The sequence below is a fragment of the Diospyros lotus genome, chromosome 4 (genome assembly GCF_014633365.1).
Source record: "Diospyros lotus cultivar Yz01 chromosome 4, ASM1463336v1, whole genome shotgun sequence".
NCBI classification, from domain to species: domain Eukaryota; kingdom Viridiplantae; phylum Streptophyta; class Magnoliopsida; order Ericales; family Ebenaceae; genus Diospyros; species Diospyros lotus.
In genome coordinates this window covers 22,343,285-22,361,113 of record NC_068341.1, presented here as the reverse complement: position 1 = coordinate 22,361,113, position 17,829 = coordinate 22,343,285, and the positions used below count along the sequence as shown (strand labels likewise).

The 17,829-nt window shown below is 37.9% G+C and overlaps 1 protein-coding gene across 3 annotated transcripts in view; it reads right to left on the bottom strand.

Annotated features, from left to right (window-relative positions):
- Positions 1–17,829, bottom strand: part of LOC127798737 (uncharacterized) — a 171,703-nt gene continuing 153,874 nt past the window's right edge. For 2 of the 3 annotated variants that reach the window (XR_008022471.1, XR_008022480.1), the window contains one exon: positions 2–34. Coding sequence is in view for 1 of the 3 variants with exons in the window: in XM_052332305.1 (XP_052188265.1) it covers positions 15–34 (20 nt within the window). In the remaining 2 variants the exon portion in view is untranslated. Of the gene's footprint in view, positions 35–17,829 lie in introns of all 3 variants that reach the window. The other variant, XM_052332305.1, reaches the window with a different exon arrangement.

Sequence of the window (17,829 nt, the reverse complement as noted above, 5' to 3'; positions counted from 1 at the left end):
GGGCTTGCTGGCTCTCAGATATTAAGGAAAGAAACTGCATCGATACCACTCATAACATTGTTGCATCTCACGTTTGTTAGCCAAACAATTGATATTTAGCTAACTACACATAAATTTCATCAATGGAACGTAAACATATCTCAAACAGTCAAGAAAGAACAGGAGTAAAGTTTCTAGCAGAGGTCTCAAAGTATCTTGTTCAACATTCAAAAGCAACAATCACTGAAGTTAAATCAAGTAACATAAGAAATAAAAATTTTAGGATACATAAGGAGCCACACCTCATATGTCAATGTACCCATAGAAGAATCAGGCCAAGTGTAGCACTTGAAATGTGCAGAAATCCTCTTTTTGGAAGAATAATCTATCGTATTTTATTCTCTTGAGAATGCTACAAATATATACACAATGGATCCTAAGAATTCTCCTAAGAATTTTACTAGAATTTAGAGATTAGATTCCTACTTTGTAGGACTAGATTACAACAATCTTATATACAAACAAATCTAATAAAAAAGAAAAATAAGATATAATAGCAATATAGATCAAGATAAATCACATATAATAAATCACCCGATAACGAGCTTAATAGCTCGACAACTCAGCCCTCCATCAGATCGGCCATTAACTCAGCAGCTCGGCCCCCCATCATCTCAGCAGCTCGGCCCTCCATCAGCTCAATAACTCGGCCTCCCATTAGCTCCCAAGACTCCCCCTCAACCTGAGAAATAGATACAAGTACCCAGCTTGCCAATTAGTAACTCGAACCTTGGCCTTGCAACAGTTTTTGTGAAAATATCAATCATTTGATTAGTAGTTGGAATGCAGGATAAGTTGATTGCTCCTTCTTCAATTTCCCTCTTTATAAAATTCCTGTAAATTCTTACATGTTTCATTGGGTCATGTTGAACCGAATTTTTTACAATACTGATAGTAGACTTGCTATCACTATAAACTTCTGTTGGTTGCAGTGCTCTAAAATGCTGCCAAGGCGGCTGCCTAGGCGCTAGACAGCTCATGGCCGCCGCGAATAAGGCCTAACCGGCACCCTAGGCGCTGGGCCGATTAATCCAGCCCGATCAGCGCCTAGGCGGCCCCTAGTCCCCTGGGTCGGGCGCGACATGGGCCATCGACCTACCTGGGTCACACGTAGCCTGGCCGCTGCAATTTGTAAGTCGTTCGTGTAGAGATGGTGGACAAATGTGCCTACCTACCTGGGTTGTGCGCGGCCTGGCCGCTGTGATTTATAAGAGCCATGCGTGTAGAGATGGTGGATGAAGTGCCCTCGTCTCTGAAGCTCAAGAACTGAACACGCCATAACTGTCGCTTCGCTGCTCCTAGAAGCGGAAGAGGAGGCGACGGCTCTTTACCTCTTGTAGTAGTAGTTATTGAACAGAAGGAGCAGAGAAAATGGAACTCGTTTGGGAGACGAGAGATTTAGGAGGGGGGGAGAGAGAGAGAGAGAGAGAGAGAGACCAAACACCAAATAAACCAAAGCAATGGTAAAAAAATTAGGAAATTTGTGGGAAAAAAAATTTAGAAAGTATATTTTATGAGTTAAATTATTATTAATATATAATTTAATTTGTGTGTGATTTATTATTAGATAAAAATACAAAATAATGTAAGAAAATAACAAATGTTATAAAATAATGCAGGTTTATGTGTTGAAAATAACAATTTTTCTAGGTTCCGCTTAGGCGCTAAGCCCCGGTCAGGCGTCCGACTAGTGCCTACCGCCTTTTAGAACACTGGTTGGTTGAGACAAGGATATCCCCAAGTCTTCCATCATCCTTTTGAGCCAAATAACTTCACATATCTCTTGAGCAATAGCACGAAATTCTGCCTCAGCACTGCTTCGAGCCACTATGGATTGCTTTTTGCTCGTAACCACATTGCCCCATAACTTGGTACAATAACCTAAAGTTGACATGTTATCCTCACGTGAAGCAGCCCAATCCGCATCCACAAAATATTCAATTCTTCTTTCATTAGTTTTCCTGAACATCAGCCCTTTCCCAGTTGTTGCCTTGAGGTATCTTAAAACATAGAACATTGCATTCATATGTTTTTGAGTAGGGGAATGCATGTATTGACTTATGACACTTACTGCATAGGCTATATCTGGCCTTGTAAGTGATAAATATATTAGTCTACCAACCAACCTTTGGTACCTTTCTTTTTTCAAGAGGAGTGTCTTCTTTTTCTTTGACATTTCAACCCTTTTCTAGAGAAGTACTAACCAGTCTGCATACTAACATCCCAGTTTCCTTTAACAAATCAAGTGTGTGCTTTCTTTGAGAGATGAATAGCCCTTCTTTACTCCGAGCCACCTCCATTCACAGGAAGTATCTCATGACTCCTAGGTCTTTCACTTCAAATTCAGTTCTTAATTGCTTCTTCAAATTTTTAATTTCCTGTAAGTTATCACCTGTCACAATAATGTCATCAATATAAACAATTAATATAACAATTTTACCTTCTACTGTAGACTTTATAAACAAGGTATGGTCAGCTTGCTCTTGCTTATATCCCAAACAATTGAGAGTCATGCTAAATTCCTTGAACCAAACCCTTGGAGACTACTTTAATCAATATAGTGATTTCTTTAATTTGCACACATTTCCACTGTCAATTTCCTATTCAAATCCTAGGGATATTCTCATATATATCTCCTCATCCAAGTAACCATTCAAAAAAGCATTTTTAATATCAAATTGAAGTAAAGGCCAATCAAGATTAACATAAAGAGAAATTAATACCCGAATTGAGTTGAGTTTGACCACAGGAGCAAAAGTCTCCTCATAGTTAATCACATATGTTTGAGTATACCCTTGTGCAACCAATCTTGCCTTGTATCTTTCAACACTTTCATCTGCATTATGCTTTATTTTGAAAACGCATCTATAACCAACCACCCTTTTGTTTGAAGGTAGTTTAACAATCTCGCATGTGTTATTTTTCACCAAGGCACTCATCTCCTCCATAGCTGCAACTTTCCACTTAGGATCACTCATAGCCTCTTGAATATTCCTTAGACCGACAATGTTGTCAATACTTGCAACAAATCCCTTGTACTGCAGGGATAACTTAGCATAAGTCAAGTGATTAGATAGAGGATACTTGACACAAGATCTTACCCCTTTCCTTAGAGCAATAGGCATAGCCCAATCCAAATTATCACTGCTGATAGACTCATTCTTAGTGTTGTTTTCTAATACACCAGCATCTAGAAGTGATGATTGATTTTGTTGTCCCTCAGGATGGACCTTTGAACATCTAGAACACAATGTATAGGATTTTTAGCAACTAAATATGGAGTTGGAACATGAGGTTCAACTGTAGTTTTTGGCTGAGAAGATGGATTAGGAGAAATAGGAGAAGAGCTTGAAGGATCTGCCTTTATGCTATCAGAACTTGAAGGCCTAACAGGTAAAGAGGCTATAAATTATCCCCCTTGAGAGCATAAGGGCAGATGAGCATCAAGGAAAGGAAATAGGAGTAGGATCCGAGAGGGATGGAGAAACTGGTGAAGGGTAAAATGATTGGTTTTCATATAATGTGAAATCTATGGAGACCAAGACTTGTCTTTTGAGAGGGTTATAGCATTTGTAACCTTTTTGAGAGGGAGAGTACCCAATAAAGATTCATTTAAGGGTCTTAGGGTCCAACTTTGTATGGTTAAGCTGATTATTGTGAACATACACAGTGTAACCAAAAATTTTTGGAGGAAGAGAATCTAAGTGGCTACCAATTGGGTAGAGAAAACAAAGGACAGCAAGAGGGGTCTGAAATTTTAGGGTCTTTGAGAGAAGTCTATTGATCAAATATGTAGCTGTAAGGACTGCGTCCCCCTAATAGAAATGTGGGACATGGGTGGTGAACATCATAACGCGAGCCATTTATAGAATATGGCGATTTTTTCTTTCTGCCACACCATTTTACTGTGGTGCGTATGGACAAGAGCATTGATGTAGAATGCCATGTTCGAATAGATAATTGGTAAAGTTATGAGAGAAATATTCTCGAGCATTATCAGTACGAAGAATTTAGATGGAAGTTTGAAACATATTTAAGATGAGTTTGTGAAATTTCTTTAAAATGTTACAAGGTTCAAATTTTTCCCTCATAAGGTACACCTAACATGCCCTAGAATGATCATCAATAAAGGTTATAAACCATTTAGAACCAAAAATATTAGGAGTTTTAGATGGTCCCCAAATATCACTATGAACTAAATGGAATGATTTAGATGGCTTATAGGATTGAATTGGATGAGAAGAACGAGACTGTTTGGCAATGGTACACTGTTCACATGAGAAGTTTGATTTTTATTGATGAAAAAATGTGGATACAAGAATTTAAGATAAGAAAAACTTGGATGACCTAAACGATTATACCACAACAAAATCTTGGCATCAATTGTGGCTATTAAAACAGCCTTATTTGTAGAAGAAAAAATCCTATCCTTTGTCATATAATAAAACCCATCCTTAGCTTTAGCATTGCCAATCGTTCTCCCCGATACTTGGTCCTGAAATAAGCAATATGAATAAAAGGTCACACAGCAATTCATATCTTAAGTAATCTTATGGACTGACAATAAACTACATCCTAAACCAGGAACATGTAAAACTGATTTAAGTTTTAAATCAGAAATACAAATTGTTCCATGTCCTTTGGCTGGAGAGGTGGTACCATCAGCCATTGAAATGTTTATAGAGTTGTCACAAGGGGTGTATTCTGTCATTGAACAAGCTGAACATGCCATATGGTTGGAAGCACCCGTATCTACTATCCATGTATTCTTAGAGAGTTTGCTAGAATTTAAAGAGTAATGGGGATTACCTTGTAAAGTAGTAGCTGCCATATGAGAACTTAGAAAGGATATACCTTGATTCAACAGCTTATACAAAGTCTGAATCTGCTCCTCTAATAGGTTAAGGCTGGTACTACTTCCTGCTTGCTTTGGTGCATCAACTATGTAGGCAGTCATTCCACTCTCATTTTTTCCTCTTGGCTTCTAGTTAGCCGGTTTCCCATGAATTTTTCAACATGTTTATTTGGTATGATATGGCATTTTATAGTGGTCACACCACTGCTTATCCCGTCCTAGATTCCTTGGTTGACTCTCTTTTTGTTTAAAACTTGCTAAAGTAGAATTTTGGTGAGTTAAAGGGGACTCACTTTGCTGATTTAGCATTACCTTTCTTTGGCTTTACTCCATCCGAACCTCAGCAAAAACTTCTTGAAGTGAAGGCAAAGGTTTTGTACCCAAGATTCTGCCTCTTACTTCATCCAAATCATGGTTAAGGCCATGTAGGAAATCAAACATCAGATCATTCTCACTCATCTTACTATATTTTGTACTATCCACAAAACATTCCCAATTATTGGTGTAAAATAGATCCATCTCATGCTAAAGTTCAACCAAAACATTAAAGTAATTAGTAATATTTAGATTATCTTGTCGTGTGGTCCTAATGGCAGATTTGATCTCAAAGCATTGAGATGAGTTCTCAAAATCTGAGTACATGTCTTGGACCAAATCCCATATCTCATTTACGGTTTATAAAATAGGTAAGTTCTTCCTATTCTAAGCTCCATCGAATTGATCAGCCAGGCCATTATGGTGGAATTCTCGACTTCCCAAGTACCACATGTGGCTATTGTGCTCGGTGGAGAAGAAGTAGAGCTTATTAAGTAACCAACCTTGCATTTTCCCTTAATAACCAGCATAATTGACGGGAACCATTCCCTAAAGTTACTCTCATTCAACTTACAATTGAGTTGCTGGAAAAATTTGTCGCATAACTCAAAGGCGAAACAGGCAGATTGATTAGAGAACTTGTGGCAGAAGCCTCGGTTAGAGTGGGATTAGGCTGAGTATCTGCTATTAATGAAACAAGGTGTAGACGAAAGAAACAAATAAAACTAATTAATGAAGCAAGGTGTGGACGGAAGAATAGAGGCTGCTTTAGGATCGAAGAGCAGGCTCTAATACTATGCAGAAATCCTCTTTTTGGAAGAATAATCCACCTTATTTTATTCCCTTATGAATGCCATAAATATATACACAATGGATCCTAAGAATTCTTCTTAGATTTTACAGATTAGATTCCTACTTTGTAGAACTAGATTACAATCTTAAATACAAACAAATCTAATAAAAAGAAAAGATAAGATATAACAGTAATATAAATCAAGATAACTCACAAAGGATATAATGCAGCGTGTAACGCATGTGTAAAAAAACACACCAAAATAAACCCTTGAAGGAATAAACTTCAATGGCCGAACCTTGGCTTTCAAGAAGATATAAAAATAAGACTGTTTTGCTAAGAAAACCCAAATAGCTTTGTTGCTGCAAAAAATATAACAATTAAAATTTATGATGTGAAGTCCACTCGATCTTGGTGTCGGATGAAGTTAGGTTGTCGTAAGAGAAGCTGCCTTAAGGGAGTTTGCCGCTAGGATGCTTGCCGCAAGGATTTCGCCACAAGCTCTTTTGCCACAAAGCTTCGCCACTAGCTCTTTCGCCACTAACTCTTTCGCCACAAGGTTTTGCCACAAGCCTTCGTCACTAGCTCTTTCGCTATAAGGTTTTCCAACAAGGCTTCGCCACTAGCTCTTGCGCCATAAGGTTTTCCCACAAGGCTTCGCCACTAGCTCTTTCGTCACAAGACTTCGCCACTAGATCTTTCGCCACAAGGTTTCATCACTAGCTCTTTCGCCACAAGATTTTGCCACAAGCCTTCGCCACTAGCTCTTTCGCCACAAGGTTTTGTAACAAGGCTTCGCCACTAGCTCTTTCGCCATAAGGTTTTGCTACAAGGCTTCGCCACTAGCTCTTTCGCCACAAGGTTTTGCCTTTACCGCAAGGTTTTGCCTTCGTCGCTAGGTCTCGCCACAAGGATTTGGCCCTGTTGATGTTCAGAAAATTGGTTAGAAGGCTCGCGGGAATCTTCCCCCGTGAAGACCCTCCGATGCCAAAATCAGTCTCGGATCCCAATGACTATTCCTCAAAACAGTAAAGATGCATTCAAAAGTCTAAATTTTACCGAAATTAGAAGTCCTCATTAATGTCCTGTAACTGGGTATTTATAGGGCACGATTCTCAAGGATAGCTAGTGCTGACATGTGTTGATTACTGAATGGGGTCAAATTCAACAAAAAAAATGGGAGATTGCCACGAAAATGCCGCGAGGGAGCTCGCGACAGGCTGCCGTGGGGCTGGCCCTTGCGGTCAGCTCTGCCTCGCGGCAAATTGCAGCGAGGCTGGCCTCACAGCTAGCATTCCCTCGTGGCAAGCTGCCGCAAGGCTGGCCCTCGAGGCCAGTCTTACCGTGAGGCTAGCCCTTGCGGGCAGGCTGTCGCGAGGCTGGCACTTATGGCTAGTTCGCAACCCTCGCGACAAAACTTTTTTATTTTTTAGAAAAAATTCTCACTTTTTTCCCTTCATTTTTTCCTGGCATAATAAGATTGCTAAAATTTGATTGAGAAAAACTTGATTACAACCCTTAACTTCTAAGTATATTTATAGTATTTGGTTAATCCAAATCCATCTAATATTTGTAAATAAAATTCAACTAGAATCCTAATAGAAATAAATTCTAAGTAAAAGTCAACTAGAATCCTAATAGAAATAAATCCTAAGTAAAAGTCAACTAAAATCCTAATAAAAATAAATTCTAAATAAAATTTAACTAGAATCCTAATAAAAATAAAACTCTAATCAAACATGAACTAGAATCCTAAATCAAGTAGAATTCTAAAACTTAAGAAGTATTAAAATATTGTTCTGACACTACTATTCCAGTGATACTGTTCCGATTTGGTCAGGTCAGCCTTGGGCTGGGTCTTGATTGGTGATTGCATCATTTACCTCCACTTGAGATAAAATTTAACCTCGAATTTTAATCTGGGTAGGACAATCCACGTTCGGCAAGTACAAAGAGAGATTAGCCACATTGAATGTTTAGAAATACCCATATGATTAGACAAATCCACAACATAAGCATTATCATTAGTCTTTTTTGGAATCTTGTAAGGTCCATATTTCTTTAGGTTGAGCTTGTTCTTCTTTCCTGTGGGAATCCGTTCATTTTTCAAAAATATCATAACTTCTTCTCCAATCTCAAATATCTTGTACTTCTTATGCTTGTCAGTTGTCACCTTGTACTTCTTATTTGTGCAACTTTTCCTTGACATCTTCTTAAACTACTTGAACTTTTCTACAAGGGAACATAAGCAAAGATATTCATTCCCCTCTTAGCTCTATCTTCATTGGCATGGGTCCAACCATCACCATGTTTGTTGCCCTCTGCCTCTATTGTATTATTACTGTTAGATTGAGGACGTTGAACCTTCCATTTTGAGCGCTTCTCTAATCTAGTAGATCTTATCATAAGTTATTCTCCTCTCATCAGCTTTCTTGATTTTGACTCCTTAACAACTTCTGAATTCATCCGTAGATTTTTCTTGCCTGGAGAAGCATTCTTGTGAAATTGTTTCGAATATTGGTTTATTCCATGACTAGCAGCAGTCTCTCCATCACTTAAATTATTGATGCTTGAATCTTCCTTTGATCCAAGCACTTGATCAGCTATAGCAACAACAGTTACATCATTCTTAGTTTTAGAATCTAATTTCAGATTAATATCGAAAGCAGTTGCAATACCCAAATTAGTTAGTCTGGGAGATCCAACACCCCTATCCACAAAGAAACCTATTTAACCATTTTGCTTTTGCAATCGCAAGGGTGAATATATTCCTATAGCCTTCGATTCAGTCATGCTAGACCCTAAATAAACTATAGAATGATTTGTTACCATGGCCTCCATCTCCTTTACAGTCGCAAGCCAATAAGAAGAAACACCGCCATCCTTGGATTGCGAAGCAATGCTTGAGCCCTCGAGACTAGAAAATACCCCAGTATGAGTCAATAACCTTGGAGTTTTTGTCATGCTAACAACATAAATCATACCTGAGTTTGAAACGTTGAGATTGCTGGGACAACATAATGTTCGAGATCAAGCTCCAAACTCAACAAAAAACCATTCTTTAGTTTATACTCATCGTTTCCCCAACAGTTGTGTTGATGCGCATTCCTCCTAACCCCTTTACCACTAGGGTTGGCTATCATATGATCAAGATCATCCTCATCATCCCTATCATCCATCATTGGTCTTCTAGGATTAATGAGGATAGGATTAATGGCTGGTCTTCTCGATTTAACATAACCGGCTTGCTTACGCCATTAGTCCGGTTTCGATTATCCTTAACTCGTTGTAAAACGCCCAATTGGTTGCGAATTCACTCTAATTGCTGCTCCATTGTACGAGGTATTTCCCGTTGTTCTTCGATTGCTCTCCAAACCGTGGGCAGCCCTCGATCACCGTCACGAGACTAGTTGTTACCGTTACCTTCAAGATTAGCCATCTGATTGGTTGATGAACCGCTCTGATACCACCTGACGCAACGTGTAGCGCGTGTGTAAAAAATACACCAAAATAAACCCTTAAAAGAACAAACTTCAATGGTCGAACCTTGACTTTCAAGAAGATGCAAAAACAAGACTGTTTTGCTAAGAAAACCCAAATAAATTGCTAAAAATTGATTAAGAAAAACTTGATTGCAACCCCTAACTTCTAGGTATATTTATAGTATTTGGCTAATCTAAATCTATCTAATATTTGTAAATAAAATTCAATTAGAATCCTAATAAAAATAAATCCTAAGTAAAAATCAACTAGAATCCTAATAGAAATAAATTCTACATAAAATTTAACTAAAATCCTAATAAAAATAAAACTCTAATCAAACATGAAGTAGAATCCTAAATCAAATAGAAATATGAAGTAGAATCCTAAATCAAATAGAATTTTAAAACTTAAGAAGTATTAAAATATTATTTTGGCGCTACTATTATGGTGATACTGTTCCGATTTGGTCAGGTTAGCTTTGGGCCGAGTCTTGATTGGTGACTGCATCAAGATAAATTAGTCGATAATGAGCTTAGTAGCTCAGCAACTCGGCCTTCCATCAACTCAGCAGCTCGGCCTCCCATCAACTCCCAACAAAATTAAACTTGTAGTAGGAATGATGCAAACAGCTTGAGGCCCTGGCATGGTAAAGGGGACAATCATCCTAGTAGTATCCTAATTAATATGGACAAAACATAAGAGAAGTTCGATTTAGTTATAAATGTTAAATGGGAAGAAATAGAAACAATTCAAAAGAACTAACTTTAGAAGCAAACATGTTGTTGCCTAATCATTTATTGGCATATTGTTATAATATCGTATTTATATATAGAATGGCACTGTTTTAAATGCATGAAACTAGACTTGTAGGCCCACAAGCTGAAAAAAAAAAAAAAGAGCTAAATAATCCAAAAAAATGCCTTCTCTCTATCAGGTGATAGAAGGAAACTTTACTCTTTTGACTTACTGTAACAGCACATTATTCCATTTTATCCCCACCAGATAAGAAAAGAGATTTATTAGTAAGTGCCTCTACACACGACATCATGTTTTGTTGCAAACTGGCAAGTTTAAATATGACTATTCATAACATAGTAAATACTTCATAGATTAATGATATGCAAAGGATAATTTAATTAGTTTCAAGATGTTTGGAATAGGAATGTCATGTTTCTTTCCAAACACTTACTGATTCTCACCTTCCCTTGGTAACAAACCCTAGATTCAAAACAAAATCCCAAAAATTCATGCTTTGTGTTAATTTTGGAAGAAAATGTGCATTAAATTGTCTTCCTAGCTAAAACACTCACCTCCTTAAAAATCATAGTAGCTCAAATTTTACTATCTAGATATCCTCATTGTGTCATCATTCATCAGTGTAAATATTAATGACCATAACTTCTCCGCCTTACAATCTCTAGTAAACATCTGTTTGTGTCAATAGGACTCAACTATAAGTTGTTCTGAAATGATTTAGGGCGTTCTAGGTTTTGGAAGGATCAAGGATATTCTAGGTTCCCTGGAGTATTCTAATTATTATAGATTATTCTTGGGTATTGTATGTTCCAAATTATTCTTAGGTTAGGTCTTGCATTCCACATAATCTAGGGAGTTCTTGAGTAAGCCCACGCACAAATCAGACAACACAAGAAGGAACTTCCGATACTAAAGGGAAACAGCTCCAAGAAAAGAAGAAACCTCCTAACGTCACTTTCTAAAAAGCATCTGGACTTTCTAAAAAGCACATTCGAGCAACCTGCCCGGTTGAACCTTGAGGTCTCAACAATACAAGAGTGTGAATGATCTGATAATGAGAGGATTCAAAACAATCCCAGCAAAACAATTGGACAAAGGGCAATCAGGTTTTTATGTAAAGAACCAAGTGCAGAAAAGAAGGCCACACACATGGAACAGCCAAGAAGGTTACACATGTCAACAGCCAAAATATGCACAACCAAGGCAACCTACAATTGTGTGTGTGTGATTTGGATTAGGTATGTGCAAGTTTATAAGTGATTTTATTTGAACAAATCAAAACTGATAAGTAAATAAACACTACGCACATCATGCCAATTGTACATTGATACGGCTAAGATAAGCAATGTGTCACCCCACCAATTATGGATGCCGTGCAGGAGCCTAGAGTGGGATCTTTCTTAGAATATTCTAGACTTCCCTAACATCTATGAGAGTATTCCAGGTTTAATTTGGAAATCTGAAGGGTCCTATAAGTTGTTCTGAAATGATTTGGGGAGTTCTAGGTTCTGGAAGGATCAAGGGTCCTATAAGTTATTCTTGAGTATTGTATGTTCTAAATTATTCTTAGGTTAGGTCTTGCATTCCACATACTCTAGGGAGTTCTTGAGTAAGCCCACGCACAAATCAGCCAACAAAAGAAGGAACTTCCGATATTAAAGGGAAACAACTCCAACAAAAGATGAAACCTCCTAACGTCACTTTTATAAAACAACCCAGTAGAATTCTTGATCCACCAAAGCAAATAAGGCAAGAAAAATCAAAATAATGATCCCAAAAAATTCAAACCACAACAATAAAAACCCAGCTGCTTGGAATTGAACATTCGGCAAGATTACAACTCCCAACAAAAATGACATTAACTTAAATATACCAAACCCAGGCAAATAGATTCCCACTTAAAGCTAACCAACCTGTGGAAACAAGCAGCAAAAAGAAGACCAACTGGGATACTAATATACACTCCAATCAGAACAAAGCAATTAGAAACCGGCATGTCTTCCTTCCTGATTAAGATGGTAAGCTTTGAAGAAACCACAACCAAGCATATGAAAAGGGAATGCCATCAAAGAAAAGAAAAAGGCAGAAAACACAGATTAAGCATCCAACCAGTACAATTTGGAAACCCAAAGCCAAGGCACAGAAGCACAGAGAACACCCTTTATGATACAGTAGAAATAACAAGGGACTTCAGCAAGAAGACCTTCCCAATAGAGATCCATAAACACAACCTAAATCCGATACCGATGAAAGGACAGAGAGAATAAACCATTGAGAGCAAAGGAGAAAATACAGCTGCCAAAGACAACCCCTGCACAATGGATGATAAATAGGCCAAAACAGACTCCCTCTACCCATCAGCTACTACGGACATTACTTCAAAATTGACCTATTGCAGACCCCAGCCCTCCAGAAATCCTGCCTCTAGAACATCAGGACTCAACATGCCACATAAACCAACACCTAAACCTTTTACTCAGAAGCCTGACTTTTGTTGATTTTTCTGTTGATAGCTCCATTGGTTTGCAGCACCATGGGGCTCGATTTTTATAAAGCCGGAGGCTACGCTGCTGATGGTAAATGTATTAAATAGCAAAATAAAAAAAAAAGAAAAAAACCAATCAATCTAATGGTAAATGCCATTCAATAAGTTCAAAAATGAAAAACATCAGAATAATATACTATTTGAAATGCAATGAAACTAAATATCCTATTTGCTGAGAGAAGTGTTTTGCATACATGAAACCAAATTTGTAGGCCCACCAGCCAAATAATCAATAATTGTCTTCTCTATCTTAGGTGTTATAAGTAAACTCAATCCTGTTTACTACATAAAGTTTTGCTGCAGACTACCAAGTTCAAAAATAACTAACCCGTAAAATAGTAAATACTAAGTTGATTACAGACTTCCAAAGCATAACCTATTATTTTCAACATGTTTGGCATAAGAATGTTTTTACATTTCTTTCCGAATTTTTATTGATTCTAACATTTCCTCTGTAACCAACCCTAGATCCAAAACATAATCACAAATTTTCATTTTCTATGTTAATTTTGGTAAAAAAATATGCATTAAATTGTCTTTCTAGCTAAAACCCTTCTACCTTAGAGGTGCCAAAATTAACTAAAATTTTACTGTCCTGACACTCACCGTGTCGTCAGAGTGTAAATAATATAGGTCAACTGTGGCAAAATGACTACTTCTCCACCTTGCAATTCCTAGTACACATCTGTTTGTATCAGTAGGACCCAACTACTCAAAGTCTGTATGAAAACCACAAAAAAATCTAAATATGAACAAAAAAACAACCTTGGAATTTGCTATAATTCCAACTAATTGCTGTTATACATTGAAATCTTTGCTCACCTACCAATATTGAAGTCTAATATCATATTAAAAATGCTAGTCAAACGCCCATTTATGTCAAGTTTTATTTATTTTCCCATTTAGTTTCTTGCTTCTCAATACACTTAACTTCACACCAAAAACTTTCACTAACTCAAGGTAAGGGCAACTGCTCTATATTTCCAAGCAATACAGTAACAATACAGTAACGCAAGCACGTATCTCATGACAAATTCACAATTCCTAGCAAAACCTGAGTGAGAAGGATTGGATAATACAAAATTGGATAAAGGTCAATGGTAAAATCTTCCAACACCGTGTAATGCTACTGTTGGGGTTTCCAATAGTGATAAAAGTTGATTCAAGACTGACAGTAGCCACCTTGCACCGCCAAGCCATATATATCACTTCGATATGGTCACTCAGATATCAGTTTTGGTAAAATATGTACCGATACAATACAATACTTTTTGCATTTTAGTTTTATATGTGCAAAGCTATCCCGTAACGTGATCCACTTGACAAGAAATGACATACAACAACACCAAAGTCATAATTCATATGCTGCATATATATAAGGCATTACCTCTTAAAAGAATTACCCTTCACAAAATACATCACTAGGAAATGCATTAAGAACAACATTAACTTATTGTCAAGAGAAAATTGAAGACAATAAACACATTACCTCTTAATAGAAATTATTCAACATAAACAAATTGATAGCAAATACATCAAGAATTTTAACTCAAGGTCATTAAAAAAGTGAAGTAAAAAATACAGTACTATATTACTCATGATGAAACATATAGTAGGTAACAATTTCACAACAATCAAAGAACATCTCGTGGTTAGTCTTTTACATCTATATAACAGGGTTCAAGTATGTATTTTACTATGTCAACGATTGAAATTTAAAGTTGAATGATTGGCTATCAAATAGAAGAAGATAAGGAGCCAAGAGGATAAAGCCCCTTGTTTGTTTTAAGTTTTTTAATCTCTTATGTAAATCTGTAAATTATGAAGCTATCTAGTCCTACTAATTAGGATTGTAATTTGTTCCTAGTTTTTAGGAGAATTATTAGGAGATTTCTTGTATGTATTAGCTTACACATGGAATGAAAGATTAAGGAATTCTATTCTCTTCAAAATTCCTTTTGACATGGTATCAGAGCTGGCCTTCTAAGGGGCTCCTTTTTTCTGGCCTCCAGTGCCTTTCTCAGGCATTCATTATCACCACCTTAGTGGGATAATCAAGGCCTCCTTTGCCTCTTTTCTTCACCCGATTCTTGATAATTTATTCCTTCACCCAATAGGATAGGATGTCTACTGCCTGTAACACGAATCCTACACCAGAGACGATGGAAATCAACAGCACGACGGAGATTCTGTTTGCTGGAATGGGCAATACAAGCAAAGGAGGAGAGTTGCAAAATCTCCAGGCGACCTACTGGTTGAATGGGGAAAATTATTTGAAGTGGTCCCAGTTGATCTATACTTTTCTCAAGGGAAGAGGGAAACTAAGTCATCTCTTGGGGACTGGTTCTAAGGAGGAAGATCCTATGTTTGCAGCATGGGATGAGGAGGATTCCTTAGTAATTTCATGGCTATGGAATTCAATGGTACCAGAGATAAGTGATATGGTGATGTTCTTAACAACTATGAAAGACATATGGGAGGTAGTCAAGCTCACCTATTCTAAGGTGAAAGATGTTGCACAGATCTACAAAATAAGGACCAAGATTGTTGCCACCAAACAAGGGGTAAGGTCTATCACTGAGTATGCAAATACACTGCAAACTTTATGGAAAGAATTGGATCATTACCAATGCCTAAAGATGAAATGTAGTGAAGATGTAGCATTACAGAAAAGGTTTGTGGAGAAAGAAAGAACCTACGATTTCTTAGTTGGACTTAATATAGAGTTTGATGCAGTAAAAGTTCAAGTTCTTGGTAAGGAGAATTTACCTTCTTTAAATTAAGTAATCTCTATAATCCGAGCTAAAGAAGGGAGAAGGGGAGTGATGCTAGACGACTCTCCAATAGAGAGATTGACACTAGTATCACTAAAGGCTCCTAAAAAGGGTCCTAAAGAGGATATGAAGGCTGGGGATAAAGACTCTCTATGGTGTACTGTAACGCCCCGCTTTCTCAGGCGCGTTATAAAATGGGACAATTCCGGGACAATAAAATTTTTTTCTTTCAAACACTAAGGCTAAACCACATCATTCCTCGAATCCGTCCCGAAATTCCCAACTATTAATCTCGAAAGAGAATCACTATACACATCAAATGCGGAAGCAATGATCGAAATCTGATATCTTAACATTAATCATAAATAAATTCTTATATCTTTAACATTTCTCAAAACGTTCAGAATCTAAAGTAGCAGAACTTAAATACAGGGGCTACGTTACGTACATTTCATTTATCATGCACTCTGCTAAATGCCATTTCATGCCTTATTCATCCTCGTATCTGCTACAATCTCCATCTGGAACGTTTGAATATTCTAGGGGCAAAACCCAAGTTAGATGATGAATCATCTAAGTAAGGGTACAAAAAACATATTTCGTGTATGAATGCAATGTCTTACCTCATAGGTGTCAACTGCACCCCTCATGCTACCTACCATTTTTGCGGCTCCCTCTATCAAAGCCGAGGTGTATAGGTGCACCCTTGGTAAAGTAGCGGTGCCAGTTCATACTCCCTACGACCTCAAATGCGAGTGATCAATGATATCAACTGTATTTATGCATTCATAGTCATGTCATGTATGCAGTCTACGTGATGAGTACATATCAGAGTATGTCAATATGATGAAGGCATTTTCCATAAAACTAGGGAAGTACCACTTACCTTCTCAAGCTTATCGGGCTACCTCGATATCCGTGCCTTGTCTCGTGCATCGCCTCGATTTGCGTGTCAACCTCAAAATTCGACAAGTCACTTCAACTTATTTCTCAAAGCATCCTAATCACCATAATTATTTAAATAAACATTAAAACCTATTTTTCCATAATTTATGGCATTTTCTGTCATTTTTTTCTCTATTTCTCCCTATTTTTCCTCAATAAATCCAAACTAAATATTTCTAAAATATTTTCTCAAATATTCTTCTACGAAAATTCATAAAATAATATTCTTGAATTTCTGAAATTTTCTAAGAATTTTTACTCACCTTAACTTAGCATCTCCGACTTCCTCGGTATGCGTGCCATATACCCGAAACGTGTGGCCGGGCCGCTTTTCTCGCCAAAAGCTCCGGAATATTAATAAACCACTGCTCCCTCTTTCCTCTTTCTTCTTTTCTTCTTCTTCTTTCTTTCTTTCTTCTTTTCTTCTTCTCCTTCCTTCCTTCCTTTCTTCTTCTTTCTTTCTTTCTTCTTTTCTTCTTCTTCGTCTTCCCTCCTCTGTTTCTTTTTCTTCCGCCATGGACGCATGTCGAGCTTCGCCCAACCGCCGCATCGCCTCATTGTCGGCCCTGCCGCTGCCTCCTCCCACCGCGGCCGCCCACGCCGGCCTCCCTCGGCCCATCCGGAGGCCGCCATACAGCCCCGTCGACACCGGCTGCGTTGCGGCCCAGCTACTACAACACAGCTTCGCGGCTGCCATGGCTGAAACCAGCCATCCCGGCCGCCTCCGACAGTCTTCGCTGTAGCCTCCCGAGCCTCCGGCCGCCTTCACGTTGCTGCTCCGCCCCTGCTCACTGGCTCGCCTTCTTTTGCGCGTCTTGCAGGTCGTGGCCATGGCTGTTTCAGCTCACTGCCATGGCCGAATTCGGCCTTCTCTTTCCTTGCACCAATGCTCTCAAGCTCTCTCTCTCTCGCCTTCTCTCTCGACTCTCCTCTTGGTGCTTCTCAATCAGCCAAATCCCCTGCCTATTTATAGGCAGCCATTGCTTGCTCTCCAATGGCGTGTATGTATATATATATATATATATATACATCACATTAATTGCACAATCTCATAAATTCGGCTGTCATATCCCTTGAATCTAGCTACAACTATCTTCCGCAAATTCGGCTGCCATTATCTTCCAATTTGCAGCCCAAAATCGCGGCCATTAAAGCTTCACTGAAGCTGGCCATCACGCGTACTGCTATGCCACTTATATGTACAACTATAATTATATACTACATATATATAGAAAATTGCTTTTTAATCCTTAATTTTCTCATAATATCACTAGGGAAATTCTTTTATTACAATTATGCCCTTAAACCTCAAATAAATTTGCAT